This window comes from Pezoporus occidentalis, unplaced genomic scaffold (assembly GCF_034315485.1).
Source record: "Pezoporus occidentalis ecotype Australia unplaced genomic scaffold, CSIRO_AGI_Poc_V1 ctg82, whole genome shotgun sequence".
Taxonomy (NCBI): domain Eukaryota; kingdom Metazoa; phylum Chordata; class Aves; order Psittaciformes; family Psittacidae; genus Pezoporus; species Pezoporus occidentalis.
This window is the reverse complement of record NW_026916181.1, coordinates 509,641-532,340: the sequence shown is the minus strand read 5'-3', so window position 1 is coordinate 532,340 and position 22,700 is coordinate 509,641. Positions and strand designations below refer to the sequence as shown.

Below are 22,700 nucleotides of genomic sequence, written 5' to 3'. Positions count from 1 at the left end.
GAATTCATTTACTTCTAGAAATGGGCATTTTGCATCACCATCCAGGCCAAGTTCCACCAAACATAAAATGAACAAAAGGTGGAAATCACATGTGATCTATCAAGCAGAACTGCTTGTCTCACACATGGGCTGCTGGCACCTTTCCCCCACTTTCCCTCTCTTCATCCACCAAGAGCTCTAAGGACATAGCTTAAAGAGGATGTGGGTCTCCCCGCTTCAGCTGGGTCTTCCTCACCTGGATGAGTTTGAGGCAGGTGAGCTTCTGCTCCAGCGTTTCAATCCGAACCATCAGCCGAGATAAACTGAGAACTTGGTTCTTATCAGAGAGACCCTCTCCATTCTCCAGCAGCGCTTCCAGCTCCCCGTCCACCTACCACGGCCAAAGAGAAACAACTCTCAGGTCATACCAGGCTTGTGCTACCCTACGTGATGGTAGACACAATCTTCAAGAGCCAAGAGAAGCCTCTCCCGAGCAATTTGCCCATATGGAAAAGAAGCCTGGCTTTAATTTGACTCAGCATGGTTGGGTTTCTTTTATCTGGCCTATTATGGTGGTTTGTCCTGCCTAGCACATATGCCAAAGGCAGGAATCCCTAGACTCCAACATCCATTTTCCCAAAAGAATAGCATGATTTAGATGTATACATCTAATGCTGCATAGAGGAAATTCCAGGGGTACACACCAAAATACTTCCAGTGGCAAGTTTATCTTTTCATGTAGGAAAACAGATGTGTACTACGAGATTATCCTTAATTGCCAATAGATTTACTTCTTTAAATACCTAATGGGTATTTATGCTCTTTACAACCAGAGGCACATTCCTCTCCATGCAGACTGAAATATGATCATTCATAATTTACCTTACTCCTCAGTGCCACTAATTAGCATTTTAAGATACCTCATAAAGGGCTTATAAATAACTTTTTGGCTTCCTGACGCTCCAATACAGTAAATAAAAATGAAGCTAGCATTTTTATAGGCAGCTTCTCCCAAAAGAGCAGGTAACAAATCTTATCTGTAGGAACAGTTTTGCATCTTCAAGGACAGAACTACTACACCTTGTAGGAGGCAAAAAGAGCCCACAAAGGACAAACTCCATTAGATTGCATTGCTCAAACTTCTCTGCACAGTTTCCTACATCTACCATGTGAATCCATCCCTGCAATTCAGTATGGGGAGCTAGTTCATAGAACCACTTGGGAAGGATTACACACATGAAAAGCTATAAAAAGACTAGAAAACCTGTCTGGATTTAAGTTACATATTTCATTCACATCCATCTGCAAACACAACTATAACTGAAGCCAGCACAAATGCGACACATGTTCATACAAGTTTCTCCTGGAAGCTGCCTTGCCCCTAGGCCACAGCAGTTAAGAGGTTCAAATTTCACATCCCAGCCTGGAGATGGCAAACATCTGCGCCCTCTCAGCTGTCAAATTTCAGGTAACATCCTGAAAAGTGAAGTTGGCATTGCCTGCCTTTCACCAACATTCAGAAATCATGCAATACAAACCAGATTTTTCAAACCAGGTAGAATTTTGTATGCTTTTTAGTAGCCCACAGTACTGATGACCAGATACTGTACCCGGGAAAGTCCCTCTCTAGTGGGACTTGCTGCTAAGTAACCCAGAGAAAGAAACAGATTTAACTAAAGCTCCAAGAAAACACAAGTACTGAGGGCACCTGTGATACAGTGATACAAACACATCTATGGAAAAGACAGAGCCTTAACACCATCATGAGTCACCAATCACAGAAGATGACTGCAGAGGTGAGCTGAAGACTCTCATACAGAAAATGAAGCCCGGAGTCAGCCCTTTGTAGCTGCTGCTCTTAGACATGAATAAGAACATGCATAGGAGGGAGACTCAGACTCACCGAGTCCTTCTTGCGGGAGCGCTCCTTTTTCATCTTCCCTCCAGCAGCTCGGATGCTGACCCTGTTCTCTCCTCCCAGGTAACCCCGGCAGTTGGCTGAGCCACAGAAACATTTCTGAGCTTCTTTGCTATAGGTGGGCATAAGCAACAGAGCAGTTTAATAACACATCAACCCCATCCACAGCAAGTTATTTTCCCTTACTCTTCAGTGCATCCTCAGAAGAAAGTGACAGCAACTTCCCTGCATGGCAAGGCTTTTGAGGCCACAGAAAACTCAAACTAAGTCTTTATTTCTTACATAGCTATGGTGACCCCGGATTGTCTCAGCTGGAAACCAAAGTCTGCTTTACTTCTAGGCTCTTTATAGGTCAAGAACCATGAATCAGAAACAAAAAGTTGGGGCTCTTGGGTCTGCCAACTTCTTACCACACACTGAAATCAATACATTATTTTTCCTAAGAATATGTAATCAGGATTATACATCCATTAGGAAAAGGGCTTGCAAATTATACTCAACACAGAATAAAGATTCTCAGAAGTAGTTAAGATTCAGTAGTGAGATTCAGGCAATAGATACGCTCCCCATATACAGCCATGAGAGCAGAAGACATAAATTATATTACCTTCAGGCAGTATTTCTACAAAGCCTCTGTATTTTCTACTTGACACACCATAAATTTTAAACTACATACCACAGTTGCTTGGGAGAATGGTTGTTTTGGAGGTTTTTTTGGTAAGGGGGGTTGTGGGTTATGGGGCGGGGGTTTATGTGCATAATCCACTGGAGGAACATGGCTTTGCAGCAGTAAGAACCAGGGAAGAAAACTGCAGGACCTTCTACAAAGCAGAACCTGACCTCAGGAAGGACACCCAGAAGATCAGCGCTGGAAAATTCCATTGAGACAAGACTAAGCTCACTGAACTCAAATACACACGGTATCAGAGTGGGCCAATATAGCAAAATGATTCTCCATCAGAGAGACCCTAACAGGGCCACAATACTAAACCTGTCTTTGAGCAACCTGGTCTAGTGCAAGGTGTCCATGCCCATGGCCAGGGCGGATGAAACTGGAGAAGCTTTAAGGTCTCTTCCAACCCAAAACATTCAATGATTCTTTGATATTCCAATGTGCCTGAAAATTAAAGAGGCCTTGCTGCAAGAGCAACCAGAAAGACTAAGTTTGCCTTCCTTCCTGAAAGTTTGCACTAGGAAAAGTCCATGACAGCATTTGACGCTTTAGCACAAGTAATTTAAAAATACAACTAAAAATTAGTTTCTGATTCTCCTCCTTACAGAAAGGGCCACAGTGTTGCAGGAGACAGGATCCAGAAGGAAAAGGAAGAGACGCTTCTTAAACAACTATATTCAGTAGAAGCCTAGAGATTATAAAATGGATTTACAATTAATCTCATAGTTACAGGTTGCTTCAAGCTGATCAGATGCTGTTTTGTGCTCACTAAAGAGAGTGAAATACTTCACCATACACCTGGACAAGCAGTAATATGGAGATACTCAGCTCAGGTTTAGAGAAGGGAGCCAAAGCCCACACTGGAGCTTGCACACCTGCACCTCTGGAGTCAGTCAGGAAGAGAGGATGTCCTATCTATTGGGGTTTTACAGCTCTGCAAGTATTTGCAAAGTCATAAAACAGGGGTGGGCGGGGAAGAAGAGGCATTATTTAAGATCACTGCAAAGTCTGGAGCTTGGGTAATAAATAATTAGACAAGGGAAAGCAACAGTCAAGATAATTATCTGGGAAATTTCCACTGGGGAGAGATGGTAGGAAGTGGAACAAAAAAGCAATAAAGTGAATTGGAAAAGACAAATCAACAGGAAATTCCTCTCCCAGTCTCCTGTGTTAGAAATGGAAGAAAATTATTCAGGTAGCTTTTTATACAGTTGAATTCCAGTTCATTTCCAGCTGCTCTGTTAGACGAGGCTTTGTAATGATTTGTTTTGGAGCAAGACTGCACCAATGCTCACAAAACCCACTTCCAGCAGCTTAAGCAGTGAGAGATGAAACGTACCCGTATCTCTGGAACTGGTAATCAAACGTTAGCTCTGAGCCCGATGGGACTAGTTTGGTGGTGAAAAATCCAACTCTGAGCTGCCCGTTCACAGTCCACTGAAGCAAGGGAAAAACAAGATGACAGCAGTTATTACAAAAGCCAGGGTTGACTCTGGTTTTGCTTTGAATGAACAAGATTAAACCTTCAAACAGCATCACTGATAAATGTAAAGAGCAAAAAAGCAACAAAGAGAGATAAAGGAGAAATGCTTTTCACTCTGAGCTTGCTAAGTCGCAAGGCAGCGGAAGTGAGAAGCCAGCAGCTTTGATCCCACGGTTTACCTTTTGTGTCTCGCAGTTTGGTTCACAGCTGTGGTTCATAAAACGAGAGCAGTTTCCTTTCTGGGTAGCATCGATTATCTGAAAAGAAAAGAAGCAACAAATACAGTGAAACAGGCTCCCTCTCTCTGCACCGCCAGAAACACGAAGCAGTATAGCTATGAACATCACGCAGTTGAAGACAACCCACGTAGAAATTACCACCCTCTCCTGCTCCAGCTATTGACTTTATATGGTTTGGAGAATGGGTTTTATAGTGATACTAAGTGCCCCCCAAAAAGAAGAGCTCTAAGCAGCTGGCACACGGTTCTTAGTAGCACGTTAATGCAGAGTTCTTCAGTTGCGTTGGTATCCCAATTTTTAATCTGTTTCTGACCCTCTGATATGCAGTACAGCGACCATGAGGGCTAAGAAAGCCAAACACCTTTGCCATGCACATCAGACTCAAATAAGAAAGTTGTCTCCTGCATCACTGCATCCTCTTTTTCATAACTGGAAACACTCCTCTGTGCCCCCTTGTGATCACACAGCAATCCCATGGCAGCTACAAAAAATGCCTACTTTGGGGGAAAAAGAAGTATTTTTAGCTCATTTACTGTAAAGCTACCCAGACCCAGAAAGTCTTGACAGAAGAGACAAGCAGAATATGATATTAAATTTCTATTTATAAGCTTTGTTCTCAGCAAGGGAGGGCCCATTGCCCAAGGTAAGCAAGGCTGCGCTCTCTGCGTCACAGCTCTGCAATCCCATAGGACTGAAGCAGAGATAAATAATTAAGCACATCTGGTATATAAATATTTCAATGTCACTAATCCTGCACATAGGGACTCCAGCTAAAATCGTCCCAGCTTAACCTAGCTCTGTGAGCAAGGGAAGAAAGGTAACAGGGCTTCTTGGTGTGTTTTCTAGACTTGTTTTGCTGGTCATTCAAGAAGGCTGAATTTGGCTTGAAGCATCTTCCTGTCATGGGACACAGATACAGTTTCTCTCCCACAGAGGTTTGCTCATGTGAAAGTGATGGGCCATACCCCATTCCTTCCCTTGGGAGGACAATTTCTTCTCTCCAAGGACCGGGAGGCAGTTAGACTGCCAGATTTCCATTAAACTAGGTTGAAACTGAGCAAAGGGTTAAAAAAATGATTTAAGAATGTAAGGCATGACAACACAAAGCCAGCCAATGTTTTCTTTGGCTCACCACTCACCTCATCATTTTTCAGGGCCATGAAATAATAGTGAATGTTCTTGTTCCGGGCATATTCCTTCACACGAGCCTTGAACTCCTTGTGATCCAGCACTTCTCCACAGTACTCCAAGACAAAAGTGTTGCTGCAAAGCCCAAGGGAAAAAAAACAAACATCACTCTGCTTTGCCACAAGCAAGAAACACAAAGGAAAAGAAAACAGCCACTGTGGAGATGGGCTCTCTGAACACAACTTGCAGTCTGGTCATCCAGGTGGTGAAGCTACGATTGTTGTATACCTTAATCTCAGGCAATTCTGATTAATTTATTTTCTATGCTATCACAGAGGCAGGTATATCACAGTGAAAAGCCCAGACACAAGAATAAAGCCACCTCTCAAGCGGGGTTCATTTAATAAAAGAGTAAGACCTTGTGGGCCCTGTCAAGAGGACAAAGAGTATTAAGAGAAGGTGCAGGCAGGTGGTTGTCATCAACTGAAATGGAAAACCTGTCTGCACCTTCCTGGTCTGGAGGGTGAAATGAGGGGTCAATAAATTATCCTTTATAGCCACAGGAAAAGTGAATTTAAAAGCAGAGATGGAAGAGAACAAGGAGTTACCTCTATGCTCAGACACAAACCTAACAGGTTGCATTCTGCAGCATAGTCGGGCTCTAAACCCTCTGGTCTATGGAAGGCACACTGTGATATATCTTCCTTGCTACCTGTCCTGAGTCTTCCCTTGCTATCTGTCCTAAGTCTTCCCTTGCTAAATATCACCCTGACCCCTTTAATTTCTTCCTTGTGCTTATCTGGGAGAGCACCAGGAAAGAAAAAACTCCTGCCCAGCTCCACCTAGACTAGGCCTTAGGTGTTTTGAGCTCACCCCATTTCCTTCCCATCATTAATCCCTCCAGCAGCACTGTGCTGGCCTTCCAGCCCATGTGAATAAATGATACCCACCTTCGCCCATCTCTGTGCCCACCAAATGGTGCTGAAGGACCACATTTTTACAAGGGCACGTAGTTACAGACCAAAGGGGAATGGCTTCAAGCTGACAGAAGGGAGATTTAAATGAGACATGAGGAAGAAGTTCTTCCCTGTGAGGGTGGTGAGGCCCTGGCACAGGTTGCCCAGAGAAGCTGTGGCTGCCCCATCCCTGGCAGTGCTCAAGGCCAGTCTGGATGGGGCTTGGAGCAACCTCGTCTGGTGGAAGGTGTGCCTGCCTATAGCAGGCGGGCTGGAACTGGATGGTCTTTAAGGTGCCTTCCAGCCCAAACCATTCTAGGATTCTATGACATATTTACCCCCTTACCCAAGATGGTCTTCACACAATTACCTCCTTCCCATCTTTCTCAATGTTCCTGATCCTACCCCACCTAGCAGATACAGTGCTTGCTATGGTAAAATGCTCACTATCAGCTGCATTTTTAGTACAACCTTGTCTTCAAAAAAAATTCCTAAACCTTTAAATAAAACTGGATCTGGCATTTCCACACAGGGCAACAGTTCCCATCACTAATACTTCTCTGTGCATGCACTACTTTATAAACAATGGGACCCTCCTCTTGCAAAGGTTACATCCAGCAGCACCAGGGACTCCCCAGATTATGTGGCAAATCTGGAAAAGGAAGAGCCAGAAAACGCTATGAATCTCACCCTCTTCTTAGACACAGTTGCTGTGCTGTGCAACAGGACAGTGATGGGGAGCGCTCACTCATTTTGACAGTCGCTCAACACTGTCATCTTCTACATAAACATAGTATGAAGGCACTCTTGGTTTAAACATATCAGGTTGAGAATGCAGAATTGTTTTCACTGCATTTTAGATAAGTTGGCATACGTCTCCAAAGCAATCAAAACTCTTCCACGTATCTTCCTGTGAATTACTCTCATATAGTCGATAAGGCAGTAAAAAAACTCTGCTGTAAGACCTAGAGCTTTCTCAAGTGTCACAAGCACTGATGGATTCCTTAGAACTCTCTGTCTTCAACAGAAGCCAAGAAAAAATTAATTCAGAGTTTCCACGGAAACTTACTATAAACATACAGAGCTACAGAAAATCTTTGCACAATTAAGTTCTAGGCAGATTGTCTTGGTCTCTAAGCTCAGTCCCTGGTGCCCTTGAAGATGAACAGACTCACCATGGCCATCCCACAACCTTTTGAGATGGAAATGAGAGCCTGGTGCAACTCTGGTGCACATCACCTCCTCCCTCATGGCAGGACACTCCAGTGGGTTCATCTACAAAGTATGTCACTCATCTGTGGAACAGCACAACCAACTTCTGCTCACCTGGCATGGATCTGGGAGGACATCCACACCCACACAACCTGCACACTCAAGTGGTGAGGTCAGAACCTGAGGTAGAAAAAGCCACCTGCGACCTCCTAGCTGTAGGAGCATGGCAGTTCACTGCAGTCGCTTTTACCTTCGGACATCTCTCACCCTGCTCCCTTCTCCCAGCAAACCCCATCTTTGTCTCCTGCTCATGCTGCTCCTCCCGCTGCACCTTGTGCTTCAGGCTCCAACAGCTCTATGAATGCCTCTGCTTTTCTCACTTCTCTCACGGCCTCACCTAAAGCTCTTTTTACTACTGGGCATATAAGAAAACACCAGGTTGGCAACACACAAGACAACTCCTTGAGTTACTCTGCCCGGTGAGAAGGCATTCCCATCTCAGAGCTGCTCCTTGCACACACACCTGTAGAGTAAAATGTACCTAACACTACTCTTCTTCCCAGCCACACTCACTTTTTGAGTGCAAGCTCCCAAACAGGACCATAACACAAAAAATATCAATGTCCATCCTGCTGCTGACCTAGGAGGGGACCAATGGGGTGAAGCACCACACAGCCCTTGCGTTCAAGTCCCACCAGCTTCCTTGTGCCTTATAGTGTCAGTAAATGAACTGATCCAGGTAAATATTGTCTTGCTTGAGTGAAAGAGAGATGAGTCAAACACAGACTCGGATCCGTAAACATGGCTGATGCACTTCCAAGTACAGCCATTAAGTAACAACAGGCTAATGAGGGAGGAAAGATCCCCATAGGGTCTTCCTGTAATCTGAAGGGGAGAAGAAGGAGGATTTGACAAGAGGGTAATTCTTGCAGAGGTGGGAAGAGCAGAAGAGACACAAATCATTCTGTGATTCTATGAAGCCACAGCAAGACTGTCAGAAACCCTAATGAGAAGAGCAAAACGGGTGTGGGAGATCTAACACGCAATTAGTGGACGTGCAGGTCCCAATAACCAAGAGGGACAGAGCACAAGGACAGTATATAAAGCTAGAAGAACCTCAGTAAAGCTACTAATGTCAATGAAACCAAGAAAATGCAAGGAACTTATTTTCCCTTCACAAGGGAGTAAAATAGCAGGAGGATGCCATTCAAAGAGCAAATGCTTACGATGGCAGATCTTTGGCAGCTCTCAGCCCCCAGCCTTTCTTCTCAGTGAGGATCACTTCAACGTCTGCATGCTGTTTCTTCTGGAAGCGCCTGTTGGAGCAGTAGTCACCGTTTGGGCACCTGGAAGAACTAAGAGAAAGAAATGGAACAAATCAATTCCTAGCAGCACAACAACGATAACTGGAACGGCTCACATGGGAAATAGATACCAAGTAACCACAATAAATTCAGTGTAAAATTTTCAAATGGGTTTCGCTATAAAAAGCATAACCATCTGATTATCAACATGCAAATGCACACAATTTATTTCTGGAAGGAGGACAAAAACAGTTGGAATGCTAATGTGGCTGTACTTCTATGTCTTATAACCAAAATGGGATGAACTGGCCTCCTCTCCATGTTTTATGGGTTCTTTCCCCAGGATATCCCCTTCTCCTATGTCTACTGCCTGGGCAAGGAAATAGAAAACAAACAGATAATGCCAGATAATTTCTCTCTTTCCATCCCAGCTGTGACAATCTTTCTGCCAGGTAGGTGAATGCCACTAAGCACCCTTTCCCCGCCTCCCTCTCACAGAGCAACAGCTCTTTCTCCTCCTAGCCTCTCCCAGAAGACAAAAGGAAACACCATCTGTAACCTGTTGAGGCTCTGGGGAGAGGAGAGATGGAAAAGGAGAAAAAAAAAGAGGAAATAATGAATCACTGTATTCTGAAATGGTTTGGATTAGGAGAAACCTTAAAGCCCATCCAGTTCCAACCCCCTGCTACGGGCAGGCACACCTTCCACCAGACCAGGTTGCTCCAAGCCCCTGTGTCCAACCTGGCCTTGAACACTGCCAGCAATGTGGCAGCCACAGCTTCCCTGGGCAACCTGTGCCAGGGACTCACCACCCTCACAGGGAAGAACTTCTTCCTCACATCTCATCTCAATCTCCCTTCTGTCAGTTTAAAGCCATTCCCCCTTGTCCTGTCCCTACCTGCCTCTGTCAAAAGCCCCTCTCCAGGTTTCTTGCATTCCCTTTCATGCACTGGAAGCTGCTCTAAGGTGCCCCCTGGAGCCTTCTCTTCTCCAGGCTGAACAAGCCCAGCTCTCTCAGCCTATCTCCATAGGAGAGGTTCTCCAACCCTCAGAGCATCTTTGTGGCCTCCTCTGGTCTCACTCCTGCAGCTCCACGTCCTTCTGCTGGGGGCCCTACATCTCAGGTAGAGAGCTTCATTTGCATTCCTGACTCCCTCCAACCATGCTTAGAGGACTAGAGCTAACGCTGAGGAACAGAAGACTCACAGCATTTGTAGCAGTGTTAAACAGGAGGTTGCTATGGCCTAGTCTCCTGCAGATCATCTGAAATCAGATTTAAATATTGGTGTGTAGGCTCTGAAGATGACTCCACACCAGCCAGTGAAAATGAGAGCACACAGCCAGTGCACTGCCACTGCCCAGGGAATCCTCTGTGATTTCAGGGACTCCCAAGTCATCTCACAGACAACACTGCCCAACTCTGACAACTCCTGAAATGCTGTTTACCACTCTATCATGAGCAGGCGATTGAGACAGTCTTCTCCACAAGCAACCTCCCCCTGAGCTCGCTCTTCTTTGGAAAGTGGAGGGCATTCACACAGCATTCGTTTAATATCCCGGTGAGATTTGTTCTTCTTCCTATGGAAGACAAGTCATTGAAATACAGGTTAGACAGCATCTGGGTAGAAAAATCACTCCTCAATCTTTATCAGTTGCTGTAAGAGGCAAACAATTTATTCTCTAGAAACTGCACGTACGGATTGATTACCTTTGGAGAACCACAGGAAGATAGGATACTTGGTTTGTTTTGAGCAGGAAGTGATGAGGTGATGAATCTCTGATCATAAAAGATTTAACTTTTTTCACTTCTGCTCAATGTCCACAATCCAATCTATTTTCAATGTGGATCTGCACGTGCACCTACACCCAAAGGAAGAACTAAAACCCCTTCATTTTGTCACACAAGAAGCCAATTTCCAGAAAATTCAGACCTGATTTTTCTAGACTTTTTTATGTGGTGAGAGGATTTCTCACCACATAACGCAAGTTCTAAGATTTAAACTAAAAGGGTAAACTTTGATGAGCCTCCCAGGAAATGCTATATTCTGTAATGATATATAATACTACACAGACAATCTCCAGAGATCCCTTCCAATCTCAGCTATTCCGTGATAGTCCACTTGGTTTCACTGACGCAAAGGTCAGGAGAAAAACTATATTCTAAAATATTAACACATAAACTGAGCTCACATCACATTTTACAGCAGCATCATTCTAATAAAGCAGACTGTAGAGGTTAGCTCTGCTTTAATGTCAAGATGATGAAAAAGGAAAGAAAACTGTAGTTACGGAAAAGGCAGGGCATCAAAGGCACCTACTTATTGACATTTTAGTTGCCATGTGATGATAGGGAAATGGTTCAGAGTGTGGATCCCAACAAGACAAAAAAATCATAAGGAAAAAAACGTGGACTGAAATAAAGAGCAGGTTTTATCAGCATAGAGGTGGTCCATATTCAGTCTCTGAATCAAAAACGTATTTTAAAAAGCACTTATTTTAAGGAACAAAATACGTGGCAAAACCTTGAGTGTTAAGACCACAACACATGAAGCCCAAGAGGGGTATAAATTCAAGTGTCGCCTTGTGCTCGTGCTGCGTGAGGGTGCCCTCGCTGCTGGCGAGCGCTTGGTGTCTGATGGTCCAGCGGGAAACACCGTTACTCAACCACCCCTGAGGAATCATGAGATGAAAAAGGACTATGAGGTTAACTGAAATGGCAAATTAAATAGGCATAAATCATCAGCAGGCCTTGTTGTAGTCTGTGCCAGGAGTAAGAATTGGTTACATGCTCATAAGGAGCTCCTACATACACGTTAAAGCCAATGGAAGCATGGTTTTGGCAAGGATGAAGGTAGTTAAGTCCTAAAGCAATACACCTACTAATCACCCCTAAAGCTAGGAAATAGATAATTTTATTTTCCAGGGATCATATCCCATTCAATGTTCCCATGCAAAAGGGAAAAGGATAATCTGCAGCTAACAGCTATCCTCTGATATTTCAAATGACAGTCTCTTAGATCTAAAATCACTCATCTGAGATGACAAATAATTACATGCAAATAACCAAGGCCTTTGGAAATACGCTTAGTTTGTCCAAAACCTTTCCCACACCCAGATTTCCCTGTGTCTTCAGAGCTGGCATCTGGAGACACTAAACAGACAAGATCTGGCAAGCCCAGATGTGATGCTGCTATACACTCCTCTGGGCTCCAACACAGCTGCACCAAGTTGGTGCTGAACAGTGGGCAATAAAGCAAAAAGCTTGGAAAATAATTTTATCACTCTTACAAACTACCATGGGCACAAAAATAACATGTTTACTTGGTGCAGATGCCAGTAATCCCACGTGTGCAAGTCCTGCCTGATACTCAAATCAACACTAGAGAAAGGGCATGCTGCAAGACAACTGAGAAGAGGGTATAAATAAATCATCCTTCCCCCACATCCTTCCATCTTTTGCCTCTTTGCATCACCAGGACCTGCCTGGGCCCAACTGGGGGTTTCTGTTTAGGAGAAGAGACCCAAGGTGGATTAAATGCTTGCCCAGTGTCATCTGCTCTATGAGCAGCTTTGGCTCATGCAGGGAACACAACATGCCTCCCTCTCCCTCCAAATATTACCCATAAAAAGCCCACCAAACTCTCACAGAACCAAATGTATGTTAGAAACTGAAATTGCTACAAGCAAGACAAAAAAAGGGTAAAAAAACCCTCAAGTTACCTTTCCGTCAAATACACATTCTCCTCAATAAGGTCAAAGTAACAGGGCATCTTTCCTTGCTTGGCAAACTCCTTCCAACGTTGGGGGTCTCTGAAGTCATCCATGATACACAACCGACCAACCATGGAGGCGTCCTGTGGTGCCAACTCCACTTGCTCCTCCTCCAGTTTTGCCTTCTTCTTCTCCCTTGAGTCCACGTCACTCTCGGAGTCACTCTCCAACTCTGGGCGCCTTTTTTTTGGCGGACCTCGTTCTTTCACATCATTTTTTTCCAAAACCTTCACCTCCTCCTTCTTCTCCCCAACAGGTACCGGCTCCTTGGTCGAATTGCTGCTGATCTCATGCCCCTGCACAGAGCCTTCTTCTTGCTGTCCAGGCATCTGGCTTTTACTTGAGGGACTGGGAAAACGAGGCTTGCAGTCATCATCCCAATGGTCATCTTCTTCGTACTCCTCATGATCCTCCGTTAGAGAATCAGGTACTTGCCCTTGAATTCGTTCACAATTAGCTGCAGAAGGTCTGCTAGCAGACCTCACATCCCAGTAACCATTGCCTTGCCAGTAACTCTGAGAGCCACCATATGCCCCCGAACCCGGCTGGTAAATGTAGCCCGAGTAGCCCCCAAAGCTGCTATCTGGCTGCTGGTAGGTGCTACTGGGCTTCTCTGGCTGGGAAAAGTCCCAGCCCAAGCCACCCAGCTCCTCTGTTGTTTGAAAACCATCCAGCCTGGTGAAGTCTCCAACACCAGTCTGGTTAAGCCCACACCTCCCTTGCCTACTGTCTGGCTTGGAAGAGCTCATCTGGTGCTTATCAGTGCTCTCAAAACTCTCTGACAGGCAAAATGGCTGCTCATCCTGCTGGCCAATTGGCCTACCGATGGACATCAGCTCCTTCAACATTATTCTCTCATCTGGGTTGGGTTTGCTGTGGGAATCTGTCGTTAGGTCTGCCTGACTTGTACTGTCAACGCCATCACTCTGAGACTGGCACGGATCCATCCGCAGCTCCTCCATCTCCTTCCTGCTGAGCTCGGTAGAAGTTGCTGGACTCTTCTCCATCCCTCTAGGAGAATATCGGCTCTCTACTTGTGGACCACCTTTACTCACCATAGTCTCTAACCTCTCTTCATAGTAGGGTCTACTCGGCTCTGGTCGCTCATCGTCCCAGTGGTCAGAATAGCGCCGGTTGCCCTGGCTGCTCCGGGAGGAGCCAGGGCTGCTCTCCTCCATAGCAACGGTTGAATTCTTTGGTACAACCACAACAGACTGCAGCCGTTTCCGTGGTGTTCCATCATCAGAATCTGAGTCCTCCGTGTCACTGTCTTCACTGCCCCCCTCAGTGTCACTATCCCCTGTGTCAGAGTAATCATCATGACCATCAGGAACAAATTCAGTGGCGTTGCCACTACTGTCACATGTTGGGGCTTGATTTACTGTCTCTGTTTCTTCTGCGGTGACAACAACATCACAGGAGGGAAAAAAGGCATCTGGAAAAGCCGAAGCCACTAAAGGCTCATTTCCCTCATCCTTCTCACCCAATACAACAGGACACCGAACTCTTAAATCATCGAACCCAACACCCTCAGTGGAAACAGCACTTTCTTCCACGACCTCTCTGCTGCGGTGCTCCAGCGGCACTTCTGAATAGTACGAATGCTCATCTTTGAATGATGGCTTGCCTTTTGCCAAACCAAGATCAACATGCTGAGTCTCCAACTCAAGCACATCTTCGGTTTCCGAATGCTGGAGCATCTGCTGATGTCCATCCGGCGGTGGCACATCCCATTTGGAAGAGACGCTTTCCTCTGGGATAGGATGATCTGACCCGAGCCTCAGGGAACAGCCATCCTGGGAGAAATCTCTGCTTGAGCTCTCCACTGCCAGGCTAATTTTATGGGAAGGATGACTATGCTCTTCATCACAGGCAGACTTTGAGAGGTGATCCTCCGTGCTCTCATAGTCGCACGTAACAGTCTGTGGCTCTACCTGCACGTCCAGAAAAGACTCAGATGTAACTTTTAAATCTGCTGGTTCTGCTTCAATTTCAACTTCCGAATGATACAAAGCAGGGGCAGCATCGTCTGAAATGTAGCAAAATAATGGTTCTTTGGTTTTATCGCATGGAGTCGCCTGATCATCCAGCTTCTTAAGCACAGTTTCAGGATGATCTACATTCACAACGGGCAAAGGGGTGACTTCCACTTGCTGCTGCGGGACTGGAGCCTCTGCTTCCCTAAACAGACTGTTGCACTCACTGGACTGGACCTGAGAATTATCCAGCTCTTGCTCTTGAGATGCGTATGTGTTCTCAAACCCATTAGATGGCAAAGGATACGATGGACTTGCCTTCACAACAGACAATACTTCTGACCGACACAGGCTATCATCAGAAGATGGGACAACATCCTCTGTTTTGGAGGCAGTGGAAGTTGCCAAACCTTCAGCCTTATCCTCCGGGGACCCATTTACACTCAGCTCTGTGGGGAAACATGCTCTTAACTGATCGTGTTTTATCTGCAATAGAGTTTCTTGCTCCTGAACACTGCCATGGCATTCATTTCCTGTAAGTTCCTCAGACTTTGAGTTAGCAAAACCCGCTTTCAATTCGTCTGCCTTTTTACAAGCAGGCGAATCATTTAACTGGTTTAATGGAGAAAGTGTCTTTTCCCTTTCATTTTTTTTCGCAATGGACACCCTGATCTCATTGCTTTTTAGACAAGAAGTCTCTAAATCTAGAGAATTAGACTGCTGTTTTATTTCTTCGATTGATTCTGTACAACAGAAAGAACTCTTAAACTTATCAGGCTTTGGTGCAGGGGTCTTTGAAGGGGTGGACTTATAACGGGAGGAATTCACATTACTGTCAGGCTTAGAATGGGATGTCCCCTTTCGATAGCCTAGCTCATCAAGGGGAGAGCACCTTTTGGTTACTTCACTTTCTGAAGTCCTTTTTGAATCTCTATCTGTTTTCAAAGAAGACCTTCCTCTCCTCTCCATGTCAGCATAAGATGACTCTACTTTGCTATCCCTGTCCGACTTAGAGTAAGAAGACCTCGAGTCTCTGTAGGAGGAGGAGGAGTAGGATGATGTACGCCTTGAGTCGCTCGATCTGGAATGTGTCCTCCTGTATTCATCCTCTGAGTCCGAACTCTCTCGTGCCCTGCTGTCTGCATATGAACGGGAATATCTCGACCTTTCCCTGTATGGGGAGCTCCGATAGTATCTGCGGTCTGATTCATAGTAATGTGAGCGCTCCGACCTTGAGTAGGAAGAGCTGGTTCGGGAGCCTCGATCAGATCGGGAACGGGAATGAGATCGGCTTTGCCTTCTCTCTCTGTCTGATCGAGAGCGGGAGGACACATACCGTGAATCTCTGTCTGATTTTGAATAGCTGGAGTACTTCTCATCCCTGTCCGACCTGGAGCGCGAGGAGGACTTCCCCACATCATCACTTCTGAGGGATGTGGAGCTTCGCCTGGGATCTCTCTCCTTCTCTGTACTGGATATCTTCAGCTCATGTGACCGTTGGCTGGAGGAGGTCCTCACTGAATCTTCATCGGACTCAGAGCCCTGCACAGTTCCATCAGACTGGGAGAACTTCCTCTTCGACCCCTGCCTCCGGGAGCAGAGGGCAGCACCCTTTGAGCCATCGGAAACCTCATCCTCTTTCCCAATATGGGAATCTTCCTTCTGTGGAGTTATTTCCGTCTGCTCAGGCATGTTTTGAACTACACGTTCTTCCGAACCATGCGATACCACATCCTGCTTGATATCCAGCTCCAGACCTTCCTTAGGCACCACATGGCACAGCTCCCTCAAAGCAGGAACTTCAGCTTCCACGGGCGGTGTCAGCAACAGCGTTGACATCAGCGTTACTGGCAGTTGTGGCAAGACTGCTGCTGCAGGAACAGGCATCGATGCTGCTGGAAACACTGCTGGTGGTGGAGGAGGAGGAGGAGGAGGAGGAGGTGGGGGAGGCGGTGCTGTTGAGGGAAAGTCCGCTGCCAATGCCACCAGTTCTGTTACTGGTGCCACAGCTGCTGGCGGCGGCGGTAGCGCTGTCACTGTAGCTGGTGGAGGTTTTGCTGTGACATTAATTAAGTGTTTTTTAAAATGGATCTTCCCTAATTCTACCTTCGGTTTTGGAGGTGATGACTCCTCAGCTGAACCAGCGGCATCCCCCAGGTCCATTTTAGTTTTGGGGTTAAAGTCAGTCTGAAGGGGTACTGCTGGGGAGTTCTGAGTTTCATTTTGTTTCTCGTTTCCGAGACCAGTCAGAAATCTATTCGGTAAGGTTTTCTTGGTTAAACTAAAGCTGAAAGACACCTTTTGTCTTCCCTGCTCCTCAAGATTAACCTTTGTTTTGGTGCCTTTGGGCAAAAAACGACTGGAAGCAACGCCTTTAAACACGGGGCCTTTGATAAAGCCAGCTTTCTGCACGGTTTCAGGCTTGCCCTACAAAAGATAAAGAAGATGAAGTTAGAAGAACTGTTTGGGGGGTTTTAACAGTTCTACAGGCATACTAAATAGTTTTCTTTTATCTGGTGAATTTTTCATGACAATAAAACAGAAACTGATACCCTGAGCTGAAGTCTGGGACAGCACAGACATGATGCCTTCTGTGCCTCACTCTCTCTTGAACAAAATCAACTACCCAGCCAATTCCAGTTTGGAGCAAAAAATCCTTTGGGGCCTGGGCTGAGGCTTAACTGACTTATTAATAACCAAATGAGAAGCCCTTTTCTGATATAATTCTTATTTCTTTGAAAAATAGTTTAACATATAAAGTTAAATGAGGAGATAGTACTGCTTTATTTACGCTGTGTCTATGGTCTTGGGCTATAAAATAACCTGTATTTTTAAGATCTAAGTGTGTTTGTTTTCACATTCCAGGAGGCTGCAGCTGGATGCATTTAATTTCAGCATAAATCAGACTATCAAGAATTACAGCAACAATTTTAAGCCCTGTCCTTTCCCGCCTCCCACTGACAGCATTATCTCAGTCATTAGTAATTCCTAATAAGTTTCCAGGCTGAGGCATACTATTAATAGAACAACCTTCAAGAACTCCCATCAAGACCCAGTCATGCATGATGACTCTGTTACCTCAAGGCCAACCAACTGTAATACACTGCTCATGCATCTCACCAGAAGTCTTCTGCTCAGGATCTCGCTCACAACACTGCAGTGAGGACCATGCTACAGAAAGTCTGTTTGCTTTTTATGCTAATAAGCCAAAAGTCATCTTCTCTAGGACATTACACACAAATATAGGCTGAGGGAGACTGGACTGAGAGCAGCCCTGAGGAGAAGGACTTGGGGATGTTGGCTGAAGACAAGCTCACCATGACCTGGCAGAGTGCGCTTTAAGCAACCTGGTCCAGTGTGAGGTGTTCCTGCCCATGGCAGGGGGTTGGGACTGGATGAGCTTTAAGGTCCCTTCCAACCCAAACCATTCTGTGATTCTGTGATTAAGAGCTCAGGATCTCCATCAGGAAAGCTCCCGTGACAGCACTTGTAACTGAATCCTGGCTTTGGAAATGGGGCAAGTGCAGAGCAACAAAGCTCCTTTAACATGGGAACCTCTTACCCTATCCAAGTCTGAGATTAGCAATTTTCAGAGCACAAAACACCATATGTTTACCCTTAGTATTTCTCCAACTATTTTAAGGCTTAAGGTTTGTCTGTGCAAAAGCTGTGTCACAGGAGTGTAGACCCTAAAGACGAGTATCACGGCACCATGGTGAAAGGGTGTTCTTGTAAATAATCTTTATCCCCTTAAATCCAAATTGCATTAGCGTAATTAAATCTTGTGTGAGAAGCATTAAGTCCAATGGAAACAGTTGTAGCCATGTAAAAACCAGTACAGAGCTGGGTTTTACTCCCGTAACTGTTGCATGAACACATCTTTGGCAGCAGCAGCAGTTTTCCTGCAAGCCACTGTGAATTATTACGTACTTTGTTAACCTTTAACTTTTGTAAAACAACGCATAGTTGCTCAGGCAAGAGGCACCATAGTAAATTATTAAATAAGACGCTGGTGGAATGGAAACCCCAACCCATTCTGTTCGCACCCCTGGACATCACATACACAAAAATGTCCTTGTTTCTGAGGAAACGCATGGGCATTTATTTTAATGGTGAAAACCACACCATGGCCTCCACATGACTAGACTTTTGGCTACCAACACAGCACTGTACATGCATTTGATCTTCAGCAGCAGATATTAACTGCATTCTAGAAAAAATGGGTGCAAAAAATAAAAAGTACTCTTTTTAAATGGCTGTTATTTATATGGGTGCATTTTCATGGCTGCTTTAAATGAGGGTCGTGGCTAAAAGGGGACCAAAACAAAGTGACCCTGAAAACAAAGTGTACGTCCACACACTTGCCCAGCTCTGAAACATGCTCCTCTCTCCACAACTGCCTCACAACCAGCTCCAGAAAGTCATGCTGAAAATACCATCCCTGTTTTCAAAAGAATCCACACACCAGAAGTGATCCAGAGACTAATACACAAGTATATAAACTAATTCATGGAAGAATAAAAGACAAAATCAAGTGTCCAGCCTGTCTGGTAGGAGCTTCTACATGTCTGAATGCTACCAAGATCACCCTCCCATAGGACACTTGTCTCAGCCTCCTGAAGAGCAAAGGAACAGCGTTTACTTTCTGGGTTTGTGGAGTCAATTATTATCCCTACACGTCCAGAAATTCCCATCTTTTTATCCCAAACTGCGTGTATGTCTTGGGACAATGGAAGAGTAAGAGAGCAGGTTCCTATCTTCAACCATACCTTGATGTCTAATGGAAGAAGTCTCCACAAATCTGAATCCAAATGCTTATCAGACTGGATTCACCAATTATACCAGTTACTTATTTAAATAAAAACATAAATTTATATTTAAGAATATAGTAAATAGAGTGCATCAGCATTCAAGAGTCTTCTGATGAGAACTACTGTGAAATCATTTTGCGTGCAGAATTCCCAGTTATGGAAACGTGCCAATGTTTTGATCAGAATGTTTCTAACTTAAAGCACAACAGATCTGAAATCTGAGCTCACGCATGAATAACGGGGTTTGGATACATCCACCTTTACACAAAACACAGCACCTGAAGGCAAAAAAAGGAGCTGTTAAGCTTCCACTCCTCCCCTTTCCATAGTGTATTCAGCAGAGATTATACATTTCAGAACAAATGTTTCACCCTCATGTGTTCACCCTTCCAGGGATTTTTCTTCTTAAATAACACCACGTTTAACAAAACATGACTTAGGAAACTTAACAGGTAGCAATTACTGGTAAAAGCTCCCTACCAGGAGTTCTCCTTCCTTTCATGTTTTACAGAAAGGCCACATTCCCCAAAATGCTGCTGTGAGTATTTCACAGAAAGAAAAAGATGACAGAAGTTCCTTTGCATATTCAGCAGAGCTACACCATTACTGAAGCAGCAGCACCAACCCTGCAGTTCTCAATCTGCTAGGAACATAGGGAGGACACACAGTATGCTCACCAGCACAACCAGAGCAGATATGAATCACAGGATCGTAGAATCCTAGAATGGTTTGGGTTGGAAGAGACCTTAAAGAGCACCCAGTTCCAGCTGGATGAGGCAGGGACACCTTCCACTAGACCAGGCTGCTCCAAGCCCTGTCCAACATGGCCTTGAACACTGCCAGCAATGCGGCAGCCACAGCTTCCTCTGGGCAGTCTGTGCCAGGGCCTCACCACCTTCACAGGGAAGAACTTCTTCCTCAGATCTCATCTCAATCTCTCCTCTGTCAGCTTAAAGCCATCCCCTCTTGTCCTATCACTACGTGCCTTGTAAAACTATTGTCCTACAGCATCAAAAATTATTAGCAGCACTTCTTGCTGTGCCAGGATATTGTAAACCGTGCCAGTCCCTCCAAGTTTTCTCCTTGCCTCTTAAATTCATTGAGACACACACAGCAAAACTAATCATTTTTTACAGGTGAAGTCTTTAAATAATCATCTTCTCACAGTGCAGAAAGCAGCACCTACCTACACTGAATGACTCAAGGACACTGTCACGCTCTATCGCATCCGTGTGTAAATGGCAGAGGTGGTACTGAAAGCGTTTCACTTCTTTACTGGATTTAACTACTGGAGTAGAGGCACCCCAGAAAAACATCAGGTTGCTTTATTTAGACAGTCAGTCACTCTCCACTCAAGAAATCTTTAGGTCAGACTAACCAGGTTGGGCTAACGCATGTCTCAGGAGCTACATCAAGAAAGGAATCAGTTTTACTCACCTCATTTTCTTCTTCTCTATTGCAATCCAGAGGAGGAAACATGCAAAAGAAAACATAAAAAGAGAGTGTAAACGTCAAGCAGAAACAAGAAACCTAACATCAGAAGTCTGGCACTGCAAATGTGATGGACCCAGGGACGCAGGGTGTGGGTAACAACCACCCCACAAGTAATCCTGCAGCAACACATGTCCCTACCAACATCGCCCAATGGTCAAGCAGACAAAACAACCACCTCTGGCACGGTTTTGAAGATCAGGAATTTCCACACTGAAAATTCTGCAGGGACTTTAACGGAGCAGACCTTTTTTGAGCAAACTGCTGGCTCAGTGTTGTCATCTTAGGGCTTGCAAACCAGCAAGAACCTTAACTGAAGACAGGTAACACAGACATTAATCAGTACTTTGGCAGCCACCCACTCAACAATTGATTAATTTGGAGCATTACGCTGATCCCAACCAAAACTGCCGATGCTGGGCCAACAGCAAACTTCGCTTCCCCAAGTTCTTCACTCAGATAACCATGAGCAAAGTAGCTTCTCCTCCAGAAAAAGAACGAACGAGAACACAACTACTCACTTGCTCCTTCCTTTGCTCAATACCTGGGAGAGTTTCAGTGAGTCTCTCGGCCCCCAGAGGGAAACTACAGAAGCAGATGTACAAGTTTCAGCGGTTACCAATACGCCTTCACCAAGACGTCAACAGCCTACCTGTCCTTATCTGTTATCTCCTCTAACACAAGTCCCAGAGCACTCTCCAGTGCTTTAACATTTACATTTTCACACACACAGCCTTTTCCCCTTCTACCTTATAGACACAGGGGCAGTCTTCAGTCAGACTTCTGCTAGTCCTTATCATCTTTTGAGCCATAATTCGGCACTGTCGTGGTGACACAGTGAAAGATTTCTTGCAGAAAAGGTTCACAGATTTCACTTCAAGCATCAGCTAAGCGACAAGTATCAGTTTCTGGAAAAGAAAGCCAAAGCCTTCGGTTTCTGTGTAACCCAGGCAGGAAACCAAAGTGGCGACGGCGCAAAAATAACCACATATCTCCCCATTTAAATCATCAACAACAGAAAACTCCAAGCAAGTAGCTACAAAGATGTATCACCAGCACTAATATACTCCTGCCTCTATAAAGGCTCACACCCTGTTGATAAAGCTTATTAAGAGGCTATAAATTATACTTACAGGAGCAAGAACAGAGTTTGTTTCCACTGAGGAAACGTGAGCCATGAGTTTAAGCAAGCTCTAGAGTACAAGAGGGCATGCATGTGATTTAATGGGGTTAACCAAGCCATGAATTCAAAATGCTGCTAATGCAGAGGGGGGTCACATGCCCTCTAAGAACGGCACTTTTGACATGAATTACTGCCTAAAAGGAGGTTTCATTTTTAGAATCACATGAAGTGGAGCTTCAGACTTCCAGGAAACTCACTCCTGACAGTCACATATTTTGAGTGTTAAACACACGTGTTTACAGGGGTAAGAACAGCACTGACATCTAGTGTAGCCAGCACCCAACAAAGCCCCCAGCATAAAAAAAGATATGGACCTGATAAAATGAATCCAGGAGGCCACAAACATGCTCCAAGGGGCACCTCTCCAATGGAGACAGGCTGAGAGGGCTGGGCTTCTTCAGCCTGGAGAAGAGAAGGCTCTGGGAGACCTTAAGAGTAGCTTCCAGTGCCTAAAGGGCCCACAAGAAAGCTGGAGAGGGGCTTTTGACAAGGTCCTTAAGGAGAGGATAAGGATGTTAAACAGACAGAGGGGAGATTGAGATGAGATCTGAGGAAGAAGTTCTTCCCTGTGAGAGT

At 45.1% G+C, this 22,700-nt stretch overlaps 1 protein-coding gene across 2 annotated transcripts in view; it reads right to left on the bottom strand.

Annotated features, from left to right (window-relative positions):
* The window catches only part of SETD2 (SET domain containing 2, histone lysine methyltransferase), a 64,952-nt gene that overhangs the window by 27,630 nt on the left and 14,622 nt on the right, over nucleotides 1-22,700 (bottom strand). For both annotated transcript variants that reach the window (XM_062603893.1, XM_062603894.1), the window contains exons 2-10: nucleotides 20,888-20,903; nucleotides 12,613-17,066; nucleotides 10,339-10,470; nucleotides 8,815-8,943; nucleotides 5,432-5,555; nucleotides 4,233-4,310; nucleotides 3,910-4,007; nucleotides 1,883-2,009; nucleotides 236-370 (exon numbers count right to left, since the gene is read on the bottom strand). In XM_062603893.1, coding sequence (XP_062459877.1) covers nucleotides 236-370; nucleotides 1,883-2,009; nucleotides 3,910-4,007; nucleotides 4,233-4,310; nucleotides 5,432-5,555; nucleotides 8,815-8,943; nucleotides 10,339-10,470; nucleotides 12,613-17,066; nucleotides 20,888-20,903 — 5,293 coding nt within the window. The remainder of the gene's footprint in view (nucleotides 1-235; nucleotides 371-1,882; nucleotides 2,010-3,909; nucleotides 4,008-4,232; nucleotides 4,311-5,431; nucleotides 5,556-8,814; nucleotides 8,944-10,338; nucleotides 10,471-12,612; nucleotides 17,067-20,887; nucleotides 20,904-22,700) is intronic.